Consider the following 19,888-nt stretch of genomic DNA (forward strand, 5'->3'; position numbering starts at 1 on the left):
TTGCCATTTCCTTCTCCAGGGGATCTTCCCTACCTAGGGATCGAACCCGGGTCTTTCGCATTGTAGGCAGACGCTTTACCATCTGAGCCACCAGGGAAGCGCCCTGGTGTAACCCTATCCCTTGACGGATCACCTCTGTCCCCAGCATCCAGCATGGTGCTTGGCTCCAGTGGAGGTTTGAAGAACAAATGGGTATAAGGCTTCAGTCTCACATGGCAGGCCTCAGGCATCTGCTCCGCCCCTTTTTGTGATGGTTGCTGAGGGCAGAGGAGCTGATGGGCCAAAACATGCCTGAGTGTGTTCAGGGTGGCATTTCTACCCTCCTTACTGAAAGCTGGTAGGGCTTCCCTATAGCATGGGTTCAATCCCTAGGTTGGGAAGATCCCCTGGAGAAGGAAATGGCTAACCACTCTAGTATTCTCACCTGGAGAATTCCATGGACAGAAGAGCCTGGCAGGCTACGGTCCATGGGATCACAAAAAGTTGGACACGACTGAGCGACTAACACTTTCACTTTCACTCTACAGGAGGTCTGGCCCAAGCCCGCCATCCTGCATCGTATGGGGGCTCCACATGCCCTGGTTACTGCAGATACTGGTGCCCCATGAGGAGGGCAGGCATGAGGACTCTTTCCCCAGAGAGCCGGGGACAAGGGCTGCAGCCTCAGGGACAGAAGCATGGCTCTGTCTCACTGGTTCCCTTAGGTTTGGAACCCAACCTTCAGTTCCCAAATACTGCTGCTTCCCTTTGAAGTTTGTGCCTCTAAGTCCTGAGTGTTGGGGAGAAAGGAGCTGGGCCAGTTCTCCATGTAGCATCTCTCTCTCCCTCAGGAATCACCTTTGTCACCATCTATTGCCGAAATGAATGGAGGCCGCTCAGCCAGCTTTATTAAATATGAATGAGTCGCAGCCCATGGCCCCCACACGGTCACTCACCCACTCCATCTCTGGCAATTACCGTGTCGCACACACTGTGCCAAGGGGCGCAGCAATCCCTGCCTGCCCTTGCAGACTGACACTGCCCAGCAGGGGCAGGGCTCAGGCTGCAGCTGCCCTGCCCCCTGATGGAAAGCCACCCCAGGCTCCCGTGCAGCCAAAGCACTCAACTCTGAAGGCCTAGAGACGCGGCACCTTCCCCACGGAAGGATTGTGGATTCTTAGGCCCTGAGCTCTGGCCAGACATGGCCTGTGGCTTTTGAGCCCAAAGACAAAGCCTCCTGGTATGTGCGGCTTCTGAACTGTGTTGCACGTTAGCGGGGTGTGGGGCGTGCCCAGACTGCTTAGGTTCTAGGCAACTTAAAAATCCAGCCTGGTTCAAGGTTAAGAGTGTGTGTGCATGCACACACCATTACTGTGCATACATGCATGTTCACTTTCACAAGAACCCCTATATAATAAGCTTCACATTAGCAGGGTCCTTGTTTTCCAGTGCTAGGGACAGAAGAGATGCTCAACCACTCCGCTGAATGAATGAATGAGGCGGGTGTTACTGGCCACTTTGGAGCTAAGGAAACTGAGGTTACAGAACTCAGCCAATGATCCCCATCACAAGTCAAATCCAGGGGTTTAACCATTATTCCCCACTGGCCCAGGGGCTGGCAGTTTGCCCGGAACTTCTCAAGGGTGGGGACTCTGCCTCTCCTGCCCCTGCCCAGTACCCAGTCCAAAGCGCCAGCACATCATTCAAGTTACACAGATTTTTTTTGACCCCGATTTTATCAGGAGAGCCAATAAAACTCCCCACAACTCCGATGGGCTTTATCAAGGCTATCAAAGACCATCTATGAAGTTGTAAAAATGAATGCGATCAAATGCTTTTTCTGAACTTAAAAAATTACTTTTATTTTAGGAACCAATAAAATTATGGCAAATATTTACAAATAATTATCTCACATAAAGGTTACATAAAATCAATTCTTCACAAGTAACAGTCACTCATGAAAAGACACACAGATATTGAAACTACGCCAATCTTATTGCAAGTTTCTCCAACTAATCTAAAATAAAGGTGTTGCGGTCAACCATTTAACTTAGAATAAAACCACAAATTCCAGCTTCAATGAGAAAAAAATTTAAAAAATGAAACCAAAATCCCACCCCTCTTTTTTCCCCAGTCCCACCCCAGCCCCTGCCCTCCTCCCAACAAAAGAAAAATATGTCTGACATCTTTGGCAAATTGGCACTGCTGTAATTACATTCAAATATTATTACACACAAAAGCAACACACATCACTAAGGAAAAAAAAACACCAATATTTCAAGTCAATTATTTTCTACTAGAAAAAAAGAATACAAAACATACACATTTTTAAGAAGCATTTTTTTTTTCAATCTGTTGGAGACATCATCTCCCACTTTCAAAGGCAATTCAATTGTGGTATTTTTTGTTTGTTTTTTTGTGTTTTTTTTGTTCTTTTTTTGTACTTTTTTTTTTTTTTTACAAGTAAGCGTCTATGCAGGCATCACAAACTTTGGCGGTAACAGTAGATATGTATTTTTTTGATGCTGGAAGGTCAGTCCCTAAGACAGTCAACTGTCTCAAAGAATGAAAAGCAAAAATCCATGTGTCTGCCTGGCAATGAGTTCCATTTGCAATGTAATCTGCATTTCTACAAATACTCAATGTCCAAGGCCACTAGAGACTGAAAAACCAGGGCAGCGTCTTCCAGCAAGAGTCAGGGCAAAACCCGAGTCAGATTTCCACCCTCGGCCCAAACTTGGAGGCCCAAAGGCTGGGCCCAAGAAGTGGGGTCTCACTGCCCACAACCCCACACTGTGCAGGCAGCTTGGATCCAGGACATGGGCCTGCTCTTCCTGAGCCCCAGGATAGGCTACTGCCAAGTCTGCTCGCCTCCTCTGACCAAAGGCAAGAAGAGCAGGCAAGAACTGGCATGAAAAGACTCAGTGCTTCCTCTGAGTTTCAAGTACGTCTGAGGTGTCGGGGTGCGAGTGTGTGTGCGTGCGTGTGTACACTCACATGGGCACGTATAAAGGGGAAGGCCAGATTTGGAGGCTCTGAGCTTTGCAGGGTGTTGAAAATAGACTCAGGACATTTATTTTCTTTTTAGCTTTATAGCAATTAATTGGCTATTGATTGGTTGGAATGTTCAACTCTCCATTTCCTCAAATACAATAAAATAGTTTCATTAAAATGTATTCATGCTTGAAAATAAGGGAGCCATTAAATGGTTTCCTTTCTGTTCCACTCCAAGGGAAATGCACTGTTTGTAAATCAACAATCCATCATCCAAAATCACTTGTTCTTTACAGTGCTTTTGGAGAAGATGAGGGATGTGGCCACAAGCGTGGTGACTGTGGGGATAAGAGCAGCCCTGTGGCTGCAGGAGTGGGTGGGCCCAGGTTGGGATGAGTGAGGCTGCAGGTGGGCCTCCTCCAGCCAGTCCTCAGAGTCAGAGAGGAGGGCACCTAACTCCCAAGTAGTCCCTCCCTGCCATGCTCAGAGTTGCCAAAGCTGAGGGGCAGAATTCCTGCCCTTTCCCTCTGGCCCAGAGGCCAAATATACCACCTGAGACCAACTCCCTTTTAGAATTCATCAAGATTCCCTCAATAAATAGATAAACAGCTGCATTTTCTCCTCGTGTGGCTCAGGAGTCTTAAGATGTGGGAATAACAGACTTACTGAATGGTAGTTCTGTTTACCCTTGGAGGTTAGCTAAACAGAACCCCTGGGAACATGTGGCTTGAAACTCTAGAATGGTAGGGATGTCACCCCAAGGTCCCCTTTGATTGGGGGGGATGGAGTCCAGGAATGGGACCCCGTGTTGAGAAATTACAGTGTATGAAAGATCAGCTGGTGCCTGCCTGCTCCCTGCAAGAAGCGCCCTGTCAAAGAAGCTGCAGCCCCCTCGTCAGGAGAGCGGGCAGGAAGGGGACTCGCTACCGGTCGGCCCCCTGGGACCTGGCCGCCACTTTGGAGGCGCAGCCTTGCTGACAGTGGGGAAGGTGGATCAACACTGCAGCTCCACCATGAATATGCAAGAGGGAATCCTGAGTTTCGGGGACAACAAGGGACAAGGGGCCAAAGGGGCTGCCGGGAGGTGGGGCAGAATGCAGGCTAGGAGTCATGGCCTGACTGTCCAACTTCTCAGTAATGTATTTTGTTACCTCTTACGAAATGCGCTTGCCTTGGACCTCTCCAAGGCCCAAAGAACTAAAGGAATACATTCTCTAGGAGCACCAGTGTGCGTGCCTGGAAACCATCAGTGGTGGGCTCCTGGGTTGGTGAGGCCAAGGCCGCAGGGCCGCCTCTTAGCAGGGATGCCAGGGAGCTGGTCTCGCCTGCAGGGCTGTGGATCCACCCACTCTAGCCTGGCCCTGGCCAATCCAGGGGCCTGGATTCTTCTTTACCCTTGTGGCAGTTGTGTCTCAGACATAGCTCATTTCTAGGTCTTTGTCAGGAGTGCCTGGTTTGTTTTCAACATTTGCTCTCCACAGCTTGGAGCTAAATTCTAACTGAAATGTCACCCAGAAGAGGGTGGCTGGAGCCAGAGGCCGCCACGGCAGGGCATTAGCTCAAGGATGTAACTTCTCACAAAGAGATTTCATCCTTAGTGCCCCTGTGGCCACATCTGGGGTGCTTCCCGGGACCTGTGAAAGACCCTGGCAACACTGACCTCCCCTCAAAGCCAACAGTCCCCTATCCCGACCACATCCCATGGTCTACCCCTCCCGCCTGCAAAGCCCACACAGCCTTTGAGAGCCGGGAGTGTGGGAAGGAGAGGGTAGGTCTTGGGAGAGCCTGTTCCTGACACTGACTTGCTGAACCTCCTCTCTTGCCTCTCTGAGCTCCCTTCTCCCTCGATGTCCTTCATCTGCAACGAAGGACAAAGAGGTGAAGAAGAAAGGAGACACTGATCAAAGACTGGAGGGGTCACAAGCTGGTGATCATGGGGCAGATTTCACCCAGACTTTTTTTTGGCTGACCGAGCATTTTAAAGTTCTCACACTTGAATGCCATTGGGTAGGGCAAGCACCCACCACCTAGGATGCCTGTGCCCTGGAGAAGTGACATGGTCACCCCACCTGCCGGCCCAGGAAGCAGCTGCTCCAGGGCCCTTGAGATGGTGATGGTTGCTTCCCAAGGCTGTGGGCACCCCTGATGGCCCAAATCTGGGGACTATTGCATATTGTCACAGCCAGGTTTGAAGTCTGTTCCATAAGAAGGACAAAGAAAAGAGGAGTGTGGGGACATCTCTCCTGACACTGGAGCCCGGGACCCTGCGAGTCAGAGTTGGGCCCATGTGCAGAACCTGTCAGGCTTTGGGTGAGCTCCCACACCCGCTGAGTCTCAGGCACAGCAGGGAAGGAGTACGGATGAAACCTCAGAAGTGTTGGTGTGGATCTGGCAAAGACCTTGCATTTTTTCAGTGTTAATGGGAATCAAGTTGGACCAGCAAAGTCACCAACACCCTGGCCCCTCCACCAAGCCAGCCTCTGAGTCACTGTTTTTTCTTTCCTCACTGCAGGTCTTGGGGTTTCTAGGAGCATGAAGGGTGTTTTTAAGCCAAACATTCCCATGACAGGAGCATGAATCTGGAGAGAGAATGAAGCCGGGAAAACTGAACATTCTCTTCACCTCTGTCTTGCCATGTGAGCCTCTCAGCTTTCCCATCTATAAAATGGGCATTGTGATCTTTGCCCCATGGGATGGTCAAGGATTGCAAAGCACCATACAAACATTAGTTATGAAAGGGCGAACCTTAACTAAGGCGCCTTGGGAAAGGGACGTGGATTTGATATGTCATCAGATTTTTCTAGGTTGCAGATAGACTAATGATATGAAAATTTTTTTGTAAAATCAACAATGTCCTTTTCAAAAAGGGCTGGAACACAGGGCTGAAGTCCCATGGAGCAACACCCCAGGCCTCCTGCCACAATGCTGGTGAAAGCCCTGGCCTTGTGTTTTCCATTCAGAATTCTCTAAATCTACTCAACGGCTTGTGTCCTTTGGAACCTTCCACTCCAAGCTTCTAGGCAGCTCTGCAGGCAGCATGGGAACTCAGTGGGTGAGATCAGGTACGTGTGTGGGAACATGCATGTGCTTCCATGTGCGCTTGTGCTTCTGCCTGGCAGCCCAGGAACCAAGTGGTTGTCTAATCAATACAAATGCAATCTGAGGACTCCAGAGGAGAGAGGAAAGGCATGGAGGAAGCTCATCACAGGCCAGGAGGAGGAACAGGATGGGGAGAGGGGTACACTTGGGGCCAGGTGGGCTTTGATGAGGAAGGATAGTGTGCGCTTAGGCAACCAGTTCAGGGAAAGGTGACCTCCTCCCAACAGCCTGAGGCCATAGGAGCATCAGGACCCAAGGATGTGGGTGCCAGAGGCCAAGACACGTGTGCTGCAGACCCCAGACTCCACCACTTTCTCTGGAAGGCAGGGAAGGTGGGACAGTCCAGGTGACATACCTGCTCCTACCTTGCCTGGCAGATGGAGGTGCGAGCTGGTTCATCTGGGCTTCTGGAGACGGGCTCTGGCCCAAGATGCCGCCTTTCTTTGCACAGCAGGTTTCAGGATGGTGGATGTGCCTGCGGTGAGCCTACTGGGGCCACCTCTGCCCTGGGGACTGGGCTTCCTTGGCGGTTCTAACAGCCCCAGGATACATCATCTGAGGAGGTGGCCCAGAACCATCTCCTGCTGCCCTCACCATCAACTTCCCACCCCAGGGAAGGGAGGATCACTACAAGCCCAGAGTCAGGGGGCCGAGCCCAAGCCTCATCTTCACTAGTCGCTGCCTGGGGACTCCACCTTGCCGAGCCTCAGTTTCCCCTTCTATTCTACCACCTTATAGGGGTACTGTGGTGGCGGGGGGACACTTGGTGGTGGTCAGAGGAGCTCTTCTCTGTCTCCCTGCCTGGTCCTAGGTCTCCCCGAGCTAAGCCTCAGTTTCCCCTGAGGGGAACTGACTTACGTCTTCCTCAAAGCTGATTTTCATCCCCTATGTGTTCTTTTTTTAAAAACTTGGTCCAAATATTAGTAGGACTCAGGTGCCCCAGTCTTCTTGCTCAGAAGTGGAGGGCCTGCCCCAGATGCCCCTGTCACAGCCCCAGCAAACGGGGAGAGGAAGTAAGGGAGGGAGAGAGCTGTTGGGTAGTCCTGCGGGGGAATCCTGCTGTACCAAGGCAGCCGAGGCTCAGAGAGGTGAAGGGGCTTGCCTAAGGACCCACAGCAAGCAGGCAAAGGTACAGCCAGGACAAGACCTCTTGGGCCTGATGACATCAAGCATGGGCTCTCTCCACCCCAGCTCCTTGCCAGCTTGGTGACATGCAGACATCGGGCACATTGTGTCACAGGAGATGGCCAAGTCCACTGTCATGGCTGTCATCAGTCCAGATTTGGATGACGCCTCTACCTGGCTGTTCTGAGTTGGCAAGAGATAGTATTCAAGGAATTGAGGCCCAAGGCAAAGAGATGGTGGCCCCGGTACCTCCATTTCAAAACCACTCCCAGTTCCTCACTGCCAGTCCTGTTCTAGGAAGCTTTCCTCCGCTCCCCAGATCCTCCCAGGTCGCTTTTTCTGACCACTCCAGCCCACAGTGAGTTCTCCCAACTCCCACTCCAGGCTCCCACGGCCCTTGACCATGGCCTGACCATCACAGCCCCTTGTATAAGCAGGTAGGCATCCACCATGCAAAGCAGGCATCCGCCCCTACCCGAGCACCTCGGTTCCCAGCTGCATAGTAGGCTCCATGAGACAGAGAGGGGCTGCTCAAGAAGTTCTGGGTGACTGCTGTAGGTGTTTGTGGTCCTTGGTCCAGACAAAGTCCTTTCTGTTAATCACTGTCTACGTGGCAGGCTTGCTCTGAATCCACTCTCTGGCGTCTTGGAAGGTGGGAGAAGTGTCCATGTCCAGTGTGATTTGAGCCTGGGCGCACCTTTGTAAACACATCCCAGTTCAGTTCAGTGGTCCAGGGGCAGGGCGTCTGGAGAGCCTCATGCTCTGCCTTGGACCATCATCTTCTGGGTCTCGTCCGGCCCTAACATTCCAAGTCCACAATGCAATTGGTATCTTGGATGCCATCTTACTTTAGAACAGTAGCTGAGGAATCTCCTAGACGGTTCTCTTTTGAGTCCTTTGATACAGAAAAGAGCTGCTTGCACTGCATTGGGCCCAGGGAAATGGGGGCAGGAAGCCAGGGAGGGGTCTTGGGGGGAGGGGGGTGCTTAGAGCAAAACCAACCCAATGAGACTCTTAGTCCAGACATTAAAGAAGTAGCATGAGCAGAGGCTGGGGTCAGGAGGTGGGCATCCTTAGTCTCAAGGGCAGCTCCAAACCCACCTTCGGGGGCACCCAGGGCAGACGGGTGGCTCTGTGCACAGGTCCAAGTCCTCCTGTGACACCTCCGGAATGCTGGATGCAAAATGGGTGGGCAGTCTGTGCAGCTGGATCCTCGGGCCCACAAAAAAAGCAAGAAGGTATTTACATGGGTGCTGTTGAAGCAACAAAAGCAAACTTTTCCTTCCAGGCCTGGGGCAGGAAGACGGGTGGATGGTCAGACGGCTCGGGGTGTGGGGGTGGGGTGGGGGTGCTGGCAGGCTGCGCTGGGGCTGTGGTTGTCTGCAGAACAGTCTGTTGGTATGCAGTCACCACCCGGAGAAGCTCATAAGTTGACTCTTAGAAGTGGACAGGTGTCTAGAAATCCAATAGCTCAATCAGAGACCCTGGAGTCCCTGGCAGGAAATGGGGGAGGGAGTTTCTGGCGAGAGGGGGGTTGCTGGGGGGGATGGTCTCATTGGGCCCCTCTGGCTGTGTTTGGAGGGGGCTGGGAGGCTATGGCCTTCAGTGATATGTGTCAGAGATGCCTGGCGCCTGCCTGGCTCTGAGGGTCAGTGGCGGTCGTAGGCAGTGGCAGCTGTGGGCGGGGCGGCTCCTCTGGCAGCAGCAGCGCTGTAATAGTACGGGGAGCCTGAAAGAGACAGGAGAGGCCACAGAGGTTGGAGGGAGACCTCGTGCCCCGAGCTCCGTACCTGGGGTCCCCTTTCCACCAGCATCCCCCACCTCTGTCCCTTCCTCTTCCTCTCCCAGTCCAGACCACTGTCCTCTCTCACCAACATCATGGTCCCTTCTCAGGGCCACTGCCTGCCTATAGGTTTCAGGGCCTCCTCACCAGCTAGAGCTGGGGTGGGCAGACTGGGGCCGATCCCCACCCCCGATTCAGTAACTCATGCTTTACTGGGACCCGGCCTTGCCCTGTTGTTCTGTGTTGTCTGGGGTGTTCTCACACTGCTGCCGCAGAGCTGAGTATTTCAACAAAGACCACATGGCCTGCGAAGCCTAACATATTCACTAGCAGGTCCTTTATGGGAGAAGTGTGCCAATTTCTGACCAGGAAAATGAAACGTTATCGCTTCTTAGTTTGGCCCATGGAAGCTTGGTGACCTAGCCCGGCAAACCTCTGAACTTCCCTCCACACCACCACCCTCCTGCTCACACTCAGGCACCCCACTCCTGCAGAATCCAGTTCCACAACCCTCTCAAATATAGCAGAGTGCTGATGGCAGCTACCGCGGGTGGAGCACTTGCATCCCACCCTGCCACGTCCTTTATACATGTTGTCTCATCTAAACCCACGGGGCAGGTAGAGTTAGCCCATTGTATCATACTCCCAGGCCTCTGTGCCTTTTCCATGCTCTGCCTCCTGCCTGGAATATCTTGGCTGCACCTCACACCCGCTTCCCTGTCTGCTGCTTAGTGCTGCTTCCTTCAAGTCCCCGAGTCCCTGTCTCCTCCTCTGGGACACCCCCTTTCCTGAGCCTATGCCCTGCTGTACGCTGGACCACATCCTCTGATCACTTCCTTCTCTTCTCCCCCCCTCACCCGGATGGAGAGTCCCACAAAGGGGCTGGGTTCTGCTCTGCTCAGTGTTCACTGTCAGCCCCCAGCCTGGAGCCCAGCACGTGGCACGTGCTCATCTGGGTTGGCTGAGAAAATGAGCAGTAGCACTGAGTGAGCCCACAACAATGAAGACCCTGCCCATTCACTCATTTATTTTTCCGACCCCATTGGCTGCAGTGCTGGGCAACAATGAACAAACGCAGGCCAGTGCTCAGAATCAAGAGGGGATCAGAGCTCTGCGAATGCAAGATTATTCTGGCAGAGTCAGGCTTTCCTTAGACGAAGCAGGTTGGGTTGAACTTGGAGGATGTGAAAGTTTGGGTATGTGACTACATGGGAGGATGGAAGGGTATAGCCCTGCTTCCTGTGACCTCCAGACAGAGCCAGTGTGGGGCCTTCTGTTTTGATGCTGGGTTCTTCCCACTGTCTCTGGGCTGCTCTCTTTGAATGACATGCTTTGGATGAGGTCTCCAGGAGCCCTGCTCTGTGCTCAAACTTCTCCCCAGGGACGAAAGAGTCTGGGGATTCTCAGGGGGACTAGCAGATTCTCAGAGCCATGGAAGTTAGAGACACTGGGTCATCCCCTCCTTTTATGGGTGAGGGTGGGGGTGGTGGAACTGAGGCTCAACAAACCAAAGTCATGTGCCCAAAGTCATAGAGCCTGGCCTGGAATTCTGGTTGTCAGTCCTGGATTAGGACTCTTTCGGCCATGATGTAGTTCACTGCATATACAGTCATGTTGGAGAGCCGTGTTTATCCAAGTGGCTAGCAGCTGGGGTCCTGCCAGCCACTGTAGACCATGTGTCTGCTGGGGTAGGAACAGTAAGCTTCTTAATTCCCCGGGGGAGGTGGCTCATTCTGAAATCTCACCCAAATCTAAACCAGTCCTGGCAATTCTCCCAGATTCCATGACTGGGCACCAAGGCCTGGAGATTGCTATTCAGGCTCTATCACTCTTGGCTGAGTGACCCTGGACAAGTAACTTCACTCCTTGAGCCTCAGTTTTCTCCTTTTTGTAAAAGGAGGTCACGGGGGGCTGTATGAGGGCACCCACGAGGTAAAGATGTGAAGGTGCTTTGGAAATTGACACTTTTCTAAGCCCTGTATATCCTTTAACTCTTTTAATCTCCACAACAGTTCTATCAGGTAGGCACTAGTACTGCCCCCATTTAGCAGATAAGGAAACTGAGGCACAGAGAGAATAAGTAGTTTGCCCATGGTCACCCTGCTAGTATGGAATCAAGAGGACAGGGCTGACTTGTGCTACCAGCCCTCCAAACCCAGCCCTAATTAGTGGATATAATTCTCCCTCCTGGCCCCCAGGAAGGTAGTAGTGACAGTGGGAGAGCAGTCAGTGCTGGAAGGCACAGACACCAGTGCCAGGCTGGAATATTCCCAGAGATGGATTTTCCTGCCGCCCGCTGTCACCTCCCTGGTTGGACTCTTGCCTCAGATGTCTGTCAGCCTTCTCTGCTCTCTCTTCTGTGCGATGGGGCCAGCCACCCCCAGAGCATCTGCAATGCCAGCCTTGCATCCTCCCTTCAGGGCCCAGGTGAGAGGGGTGTGTGTGTGTGTCTGTGTGTGTGTGTGTGTGTCTGTGTGTGTGTGTGTCTGTGTGTGTGTGTGTGTGTCTGTGTGTGTGTGTGTCTGTGTGTGTGTGTGTGTGTGGCCAGCCCCATCGGCCCAGGCATGGCACAGAATCAGGAAAATCACAGGGACTGCCCACACAAATGAGGGACAGGAAATCCTGGCTCGGTCCTCTGAGTTTCCCTGGAGTCAGCTCTTACCCTGAGCTCTGACTCTCTCCCCTCTCAGAGTCTAATCTCTTGGCCAGGCCGTCCAGCAGCCCCAGCGTGAGGGCCCCATGGCAAAATCAAAGAACGCCTACATTTACCGTGAGAAATGAAAACATCACCTCACAAAGCGCTCTGTCTTCCTGGTGCCCATTAGACCTCCATCTAGAATAAACTTGTCCTTTCTTCTGTCATTTTTCCTCTCTAATTCACATTATCATCAATTTACTTCTTGACACAGTCATTCCGGGCTCCTACTCGTTCCCTAATCCCTTTACAGCGGCCACAGGCACTCCGGTTCTAATCCTAATTGACCGCAGCAGCCTTTCTTCCTGCCGCCAGCCCACCACCCCGCCCGCCTGGGGCCCCAACAGGATGCCAGATCCTGGCCTTCCTGGCCGGGCCTGGCGTGGGTAGCCTGCGGGCAGCTCCCAAGAAGGAGCCAGAAGAGAGCCTCAATAGGTGGCATCACTTGGCCTCACTTTGGCGGCGTGTCCCTGGACAAGGCTCCCTTCCACCAGACTGGCTGATGTGTGGGCAGGGTGTGTGAGAGTCCTTCCTGTTTCCACAGCTCCCCTGTGGCACAGAAAAGCCTCGGAGCAGATTCCCCCTGACACCCTCCCTAAGTAGCAGAAATAGTAGATCTACTTCTGTAGTCTGGTGGGTTTCCTCCAGCTGAAGCCCTGAAGACACTGGGGGTAGGGCAGGCTGGTAGAGGGGAACAGGCCTGGAACTTACTTACAACTTATGGCAGAGCAACATATGGCAAGGTTTCCCAGGTGGCGCTAGTGGTAAAGAACCTGCCAGCCAATGCAGGAGATGTAAGAGGCATGGGTTTGATCCCTGGGTTGGGAAGATCCCCTAAAGGAGGACATGGCAACCTACTCCAGTATTCTTGCCTGGAGCATTCCATGGACAAAAGAGTCCATGGGGTTGCAAAGAGTCAGACAGCATGCATGCATGGGAGAACAAACCTGGCATCTCCCTCATCTTCAGGAAAGTGAGATCACTGCATTCGGAGCCTCAGGAGAGCATCATGACCAGCTCGCGCTTGAATGATGCTGCTGGTGGCCACTATCTTCATTTTACACCTGAGGCAATTGAGGCCCTGCTTGGTTGATGACCTGACTAAGACTCCCCAGGCTACAGACTTGGGCAGTGCAGGGGCCATTTCTCATGTTTGTAACAGCCCAGTATTGTTTACATGTTTCTTGTGTTTCCAGAACTTTTTATGATGAGCCCCTGCTGGGAGTGGCTGCAGAGGCCCCAGCTCTGGGTGGTGGCAGCACAAAGCTCTCAAACACCCTGGCTGAAGCAGAAACACAAAGTGGGCTGCTCGTATGTGCCAACAGCAGGGGTGTTTATGCTAGAGCAGCCCTGGTGGTCTTCCTGGCTGTGAGTCCCATACCTATCTCTTTGATCCTCCTAGAGATTCTGGGAGCCCCCAATATTCCATAATAAATTCACTTTCTGCTTAAACTAGTGAGGGTGGAGTCTGTTGTCTGCAACTGAAAGCCTGACAGATAAAGTAACTCAGCTTTCAAAAATAGACCTGCTGTTCTCATGGCATACAAGGACTGAGTTTTTTGGGACTCGGGCTTGTTCCTATGGAGAGATAAGCCTCTTTTTCTGGTTGTAGTTCTGTCCAGACTGAATTGGTCAGGAAGAGTAAGCACCACATCACACACTGATTATTAATATAGGCTCTAGAATCAGGGTGACCTGAGTTCAAGTCCTCATTCTGCTACCTGCATGCTGTGTGACCTCAAGTAAGTTAATTAACCTTTCTGAGCCTCACTCTCTTCATCGGTAAAGATAATCCTATGTGCTGTCTAGGGGATAGGATATTTGATAGGATAAAATGAGGATAAGACAAAAACCCACATTAAGGGTTTTGCCCAGTACCTGAACAATTAGCAAGTGCTCATTTGGATACACAGAATTTTGATTCTTTTTCTCTTCTCCACACTGGTTCTGGCACCCCTCAAGGCACTGAACACATCCCAGCACAGGCTTTCTCATCATAGCACACCTGCCCAAGGCTCTCTCACCCCCAGACTGTGAGCTCCTTAGGACAGAGTCCACAACTTTTCCATGCCAGACACACAGCCCACACGTATAATTGTGCATGTCAACTGGATTTCACTCTATCTTGAGCAGCAAAGGCTTCGGATGCGGTCTAGCCCCACCCTCCCTTTGACATCCCCTTGGGCTCCTAGCTGCCCACACAATCAGGTGCAGACTTCTCACTCTGGCATTCAAGGTCCCCCAACTCCTATTCTATCCCATGGCTACACTTGCCCAAGGAGCTCCTTTCTCACTTCTCCCATTCTGGAACTTGCAGGCAAATGAGCCTATTGGACACCTCAAAAAATCAGAAAAAGGCAGCCATACCCCTGTGCTGGGGCTCAGGGCTCTGTGCTGTGCATGAGCTTGATTTCAGCCTCCACTTGTCCCTTTGGGCAGTGCATGGCCATAGGTGGAGATCCTAGGTCAACATGGCCTCACTGGTGTTACGTCCCCATCACAAGGAATTCCTCCTACAGTCTGACCCAGGCCTCCTTTGTGCTATATCCCCTGTGGGTCTCTCAGTAGCGCTGGGACCAGAGCCCTGTACGAGGTCGATTTGCAGGGAGCAGCTCCTTAGCTCAGGCTCCAGATCCACCCCCCGACCCCATCCCTGCTGAAAGACTCTGGTTCAGGGTCAGCATTTGCCTCCTGAGACTGACAGCTGGGCCAACTCAGAACCCAGACCTCTCAGGGGGGCTTGTTTAAGGAAAAGAATAAAGTAAGCAGAGACCTGGTTCAGTACTTAGAAGAACTTTTTACCAAAGCCAAAAAAGAAGTCTAAGCCACCAGTCCACAGATTCAGCCCCTGCAGGAAGTCACAGAAGGTGAGAGCCCGGTCTTCTATATAATGAAATCTGCAGGCACAGGTTTGGAGCACTAGCTGGCACTGTTCCTTATTTCACCTGAAGTTTTGCATGATAAACTTTCAAAATGCTTTGGGCAGTCCAAGGCTCAAACGCATGGAAGAATGGCAGCCAGGAAGGTACAGCGTCTACGTCATTGTCTGTCCTAGTCACCAAAGCAGGTTGGGGAAGGGGCCGAGGCTCTGACTTCATGGCCTCCTTTGCAGATCCATGCCTGGCAACCGAGTTTGAAGACATTAGGTTCTTGCCTTTTAGATGAAGTCTATGGTTCTCAGTTCTTAAATAATTCAGAGGACCCAGGGAATGAACAGGTTCTTACTTAAGTAAGCCTTGCTAAGCTGTGCAGACAAACCTGGATGGTCTCAGAGGCCCTTCCACTGACCTTAGTGGAAGTTACTTAGCTGATTGCTGGGGAGGGATCCATGTTGCTGCCTGGAGGCTGATGGGCTAGCTCCACCCACAGGGTGACTGACATCTGTGAGGGGGACCCTTGCCTCATGCTCCAAAACCTTCAGCTCCAGCTTGGACTCACTCGTGTAAGTTCACCGAAACAAAATAACAGGCTCTCCTTGGCCTTCTAAGATAGCCCTGTGGGGTGGCTCAGATATCTTTAATGATGTACACAGATCATGCTGGCCCCAGCCATGGACCATCTGCAGTCTAAGGCCTGGGCAGAGGCTGGGCACCAACTGAGCTTGGCATGGCACAACTTGGCAGACCTTCAGACACAGAGCAACCAGTTTCCAGTGGTATCCACAGCAGACATTACTAATCAATATCCGTGCCTCAGAGTCCTTATTAAGACAGACAGCCACTCCCAATCAACCCAAGTTGGTCTCTGGCTGCCCTTAAATAAGGTTGATTTATCACCAACCTATTCAATGATCCTTAAGAAATATGTTACTCTTAGGCAGGCACTTTTCCTACTTTTCTCTTCCTCTCTCAATGGCCTTTTTTAAAATCTGTTCCCCTTCTGTGCCATCTCCCGTCACCAACTAAAACACATGGGGGAGGGCTGACGGCACAAGCAAGGCTGGGGTGGTATTTGCTGTCCTGAAGCTCCAGCACAAACTCCCACATTGCCAGTGTCTGGGGGAAGCTACCCACCCCCTCAGTGACCAGGCCTGATGATGTTGAGGGACCCTGGTCCAGTGAGGCCCTGATGGGCAGCTGATGGCCCAGGGGCCCCGTAAGGCCTCCGCCAGTACTCACCGAGCAGCCCCGGGTTGGGGAACCTCCAGGAGTCGTTGTACGAGGGATACTGAGGGTGGCTGTAGGGGCTCCCGGAAAACTCACTCCCTGCATGTGGTGGGTGGGAGAGAAATAGGAACCGAATGTCAAGTCAGGTTCGGAAAATGCTACCGGCACTTGTCTCCCTCACGAACTGTGGGTACTTTGTGTAACTAATAAAGGCAAGTCCGGTCCACCCCCTTATCAAGTAGACAGCTGTCATTGGCATTGTCTGTATTTCCCCTTAGAACTTTCTTCATAGAAGTGAATGCCAGGTGACACTAGTGGTAAAGAATCTGCCTCCCAATGCAAGAGAGGCAAGAGACACAGGTTCAATCCCTGGGTCAGGAAGATCCCCTGGAGGAGGGCATGGCCACTCACTCCAGTATTCTTGCCTGGAGAATCCCATGAACAGAGGAGCCTGGTGGGCTACAGTCCATGGGTCACAAAGAGTTGGACATGACTGACCCATGCACCCATGCACATATTTCCCCTTGGAACCTTTTCTTATCCTGGGAGTGAATACCAGTCTCTCACACATGTACCATTGAATTACCACATGCCAGGTGTTCCCTAGGGTAGTTGGCCCATTTTGCACATGAGAAAACTGACGCCCAGGGTCTCTCACAATACAGCCTGGATTCACCCAACCCAAGCCCAAAGGCCCAGACTGCTTGTTTCTCAGACCTCATGAGATATAAACTCAGACCCTCTGCCAGGAGGAGGCGGATGGCACTTTGCTGACATGAAGGGACTAACCAAAGGGCTGGGGGAGCACAGAAGAGCACAGGGTTGGGGCCTCTGGGCCTGGGGGGAGGAGCAGGAGCTGCAAGCCGTGCCAGGTGGGACAGCACTGGGTGTGGGGGTAAGAGTGGAGCTTGAGGATGGTTCACTCCTGCCCAGTGGCTCGTGGAGCCATGATGCTTGCCTTTGGCACTTCCCTCCCTTCCAGCCGCAAGAGGGCCTCTTGACCACTGGGCAGTCACAGGAGAGGAGCCCAGAATCCTTGCCCTCAGACCTTGCCCCCTTGTCTCTGTAACAGGACAGGCCTCGCCTGTCGGCTCCCTGCGGCTAGGTCTTCTGGGGGCACAGGGGCCCCCGTGCCTGTTAGCAGGTTGTATGGGCAGCTGGTTATTGAGTGGCTTTTTAGGCCACTGGTTACAGAGCAGTTACTGGTTACTGGTCCACTCCCTGGCAGTGGTGACAGGAGTCTCCCAGCCCCATGAGACCACCCTCGGCACCATCCATGCTTCCATGGACTCTTTTTAGATGCCAAAGGGCCTCTAAACGGGCCATCAGCCCTAAGTCAGGACTTGGAGCACCGCTCTTCCATGGGAGGCCTCAGCCTACATCTTAGGGCCCCTGGGGCTCCACCAGGTGCAGTGGGAACAAAACAGAAGGGCTGAGAGCCAGCCGCTCCCAGCCCTCAGGCCCAGCTGGCTTCCTCCCCACTTCCACCAGCAACCGCAGGCAGAATGTGTGTGTGTGCGCATGCGCGCACACACACACACACGCGGGCGCGCACACATGTGCTCCTCCTTGGGCCTCTCTGGGGGCCACTCCCAGCCTGACAGGCTGAGCCTTCCAATTCTCTGTTTTTTATGCCTCAGTGGTCAGGGTGTCAGGTTCCGGCGAACGAGGGAGAGCATGGTGACAGTGCGGGCCGCGGCAGCTCAGCCCCCGGCGTATCCATCAGCGCCATGGCACCTCCTCCTCCTCCTGGGGGGTCCGGTAGGGGAGCAGAGAGACCGAGCTGCCTGGAGAAGGGGGACAGCCGCACTTCCCCCGGGGCTCTGGGCACCCTCAGAGCTGCCCCATCAGAGGCGCTTCCTGACAGCACCGCACCTGGCCAGGGGCATTGGGCTATACCGACTAAGGCTCTCCGCATCTCCATCTAGCAGCACCGGGCCCATCTGCCAGGCTCAGCTCCAAGGCCACCTCTTCCAGGAAGCCTCCTTGATCTCCAGCCCCTCAAAGTACAAGTCTTGGGCCTATTCAACTGGAGCTACTTAGTTAACTGTGTCCGTTATCCATACTGCACCCTACCCCCAACTTTGTCCCCAGATTGGCAACAGGCCATAAACAGCTCCTACTCCTCTAGAGGATGTGCCTAAGTCAGTGTTGCTCAGCATCCTCAACCACGTCCCCACCTGCCTGACCTTCTAGAATCTCACTCAGATACCTCTTCCTCTGGGAAGCCCCCCTCGACCCCCGCCTGGGGTGTACTCCATCTCCCGCTGTGCCCAACACCAGATTTGCCCTGTGACATGGGAGTGTTTGTCTTCAGGTCTGTGTGTGACTCCTCTCAGCACCCACATGCCACCCACCCTCCGTGTAACAGCCCGTCCACAGCAGACAGTCAGTGCTCAGGAACCATCAGTAGCTCATCACCTCCACCGTAACACTGTGCTCTCGTCTGCACAGCTCTCTCCCTCACCTCCTTCCAGGCTCTGCTCCAAAGTCATTACCAAACCATTACAATTCCCATGGAAACACCTTCCACTTTCCCTGCTTAACTTTTCTCCATAGAACTGATCACAAGCTAACATATCTTACTAATTAATTGTGCTCATCTTTCTTGTTAATGCTATGTCCTCCACTAGGAGGTAAGCTCCCCGGGGCCAGGGAGTATATGCTTGCATCCCCATGTCTCAGTTCAGTTCAGTCGCTCAGTCGTGTCCGACTCTCTGCGACCCCATGACTCACAGCACGCCAGGCCTCCCTGTCTATCACCAACTCCTGGAGTTCACTCAAATTCATGTCCACAGAGTCGGTGATGCCATCCAGCCATCTCATTCTCTGTCATCCCCTTCTCCTCCCGCCCCCAACCTTTCCCAGCATCAGAGTCTTTTCCAGTGAGTCAACTCATCGCATGAGGTGACCAAAGTATTGCAGTTTCAGCTTTAGCATCAGTCCTTCCAATGAACACCCAGGATTGATCTCCTTTAGAATGGACTGGTTGGATCTCCTTGCAGTCCAAGGGACTCTCAAGAGTCTTCTCCAGCACCACAGTTCAAAAGTATCAGTTCTTCGGCGACCAGCTTTCTTCACAGTCCAACTCTCACATCCATACATGACCACGGGGAAAACCATAGCCTTGACTAGACGGACCTTGGATGGCAAAGTAATGTCTCTGCTTTTTAATATGCTATCTAGGTTGGTCATAACTTTCCTTCCAAGGAGCAAGCGTCTTTTAATTTCATGACTGCAATCAGCATCTGCAGTGATTTTGGAGCCCAAAAAAATAAAGTCTGACACTGTTTCCACGGTTTTTCCATCTATTTCCCATGAAGTGATGGGACCAGATGCCATGATCTTTGTTCTCTGAATGTTGAGCTTCAAGCCAACCTTTTCACCCTCCTCTTTCACTTTCATCAAGAGGCTTTTGAGTTCCTCTTCACTTTCTGCCATAAGGGTGGTGTCATCTGCATATCTGAGGTTATTGATATTTCTCCCAGCAATCTTGATTCCAGCTTGTGCTTCTTCCAGCCCAGCGTTCCTCATGATGTACTCTGCATATAAGTTAAATAAGCAGGGTGACAATATACAGCCTTGACGTACTCCTTTTCCTATTTGTAACAAGTCTGTTGTTCCATGTCCAGTTCTGACTGTTGCTTCCTGACCTGCATACAGGTTTCTCAAGAGGCAGGTCAGGTGGTCTGGGATTCCCATCTCTTTCAGAATGTTCCACAGTTTATTGTGATCCACACAGTCAAAGGTTTTGGCATAGTCAATGAAGCAGAAATAGATGTTTTTCTGGAACTCTCTTGCCTTCTCCATGATCCAGCGGATGTTGGCAATTTGATCTCTGGTGCCTCTGCCTTTTCTAAAACCTGCTTGAACATCTGGGAGTTCACGGTTCACATATTGCTGAAGCCTGGCTTGGAGAATTTTGAGCAGGACTTTACTAGCGTGTGAGATGAGTGCAATTGTGCGGTAGTTTGAACATTCTTTGGCATTGCCTTTCTTTGGGATTGGAATGAACACTGACCTTTTCCAGTCCTGTGGCCACTGCTGAGTTTTCCAAATTTGCTGGCATATTGAGTGCAGCACTTTCACAGCATCATCTTTCAAGAT

At 52.2% G+C, this 19,888-nt stretch overlaps 1 protein-coding gene across 4 annotated transcripts in view; it reads right to left on the reverse strand.

The window, feature by feature from the left end:
- Positions 1-2,358: 2,358 nt before the first annotated feature.
- PAX5 (paired box 5) overlaps positions 2,359-19,888 on the reverse strand; it is a 187,323-nt gene continuing 169,793 nt past the window's right edge. For all 4 annotated transcript variants that reach the window (XM_088837981.1, XM_088837978.1, XM_088837979.1 and 1 more), the window contains 2 exons: positions 15,794-15,880; positions 2,359-8,926 (listed from right to left, as the gene is read on the reverse strand). In XM_088837981.1, coding sequence (XP_088694107.1) covers positions 8,847-8,926; positions 15,794-15,880 — 167 coding nt within the window. In that variant the 3' untranslated portion in view covers positions 2,359-8,846. The remainder of the gene's footprint in view (positions 8,927-15,793; positions 15,881-19,888) is intronic.

The sequence above is a fragment of the Moschus berezovskii genome, chromosome 7, assembly GCF_049115385.1.
Source record: "Moschus berezovskii isolate FMDL1 chromosome 7, NW_MosBer_1.0, whole genome shotgun sequence".
Taxonomy (NCBI): Eukaryota; Metazoa; Chordata; class Mammalia; order Artiodactyla; family Moschidae; genus Moschus; species Moschus berezovskii.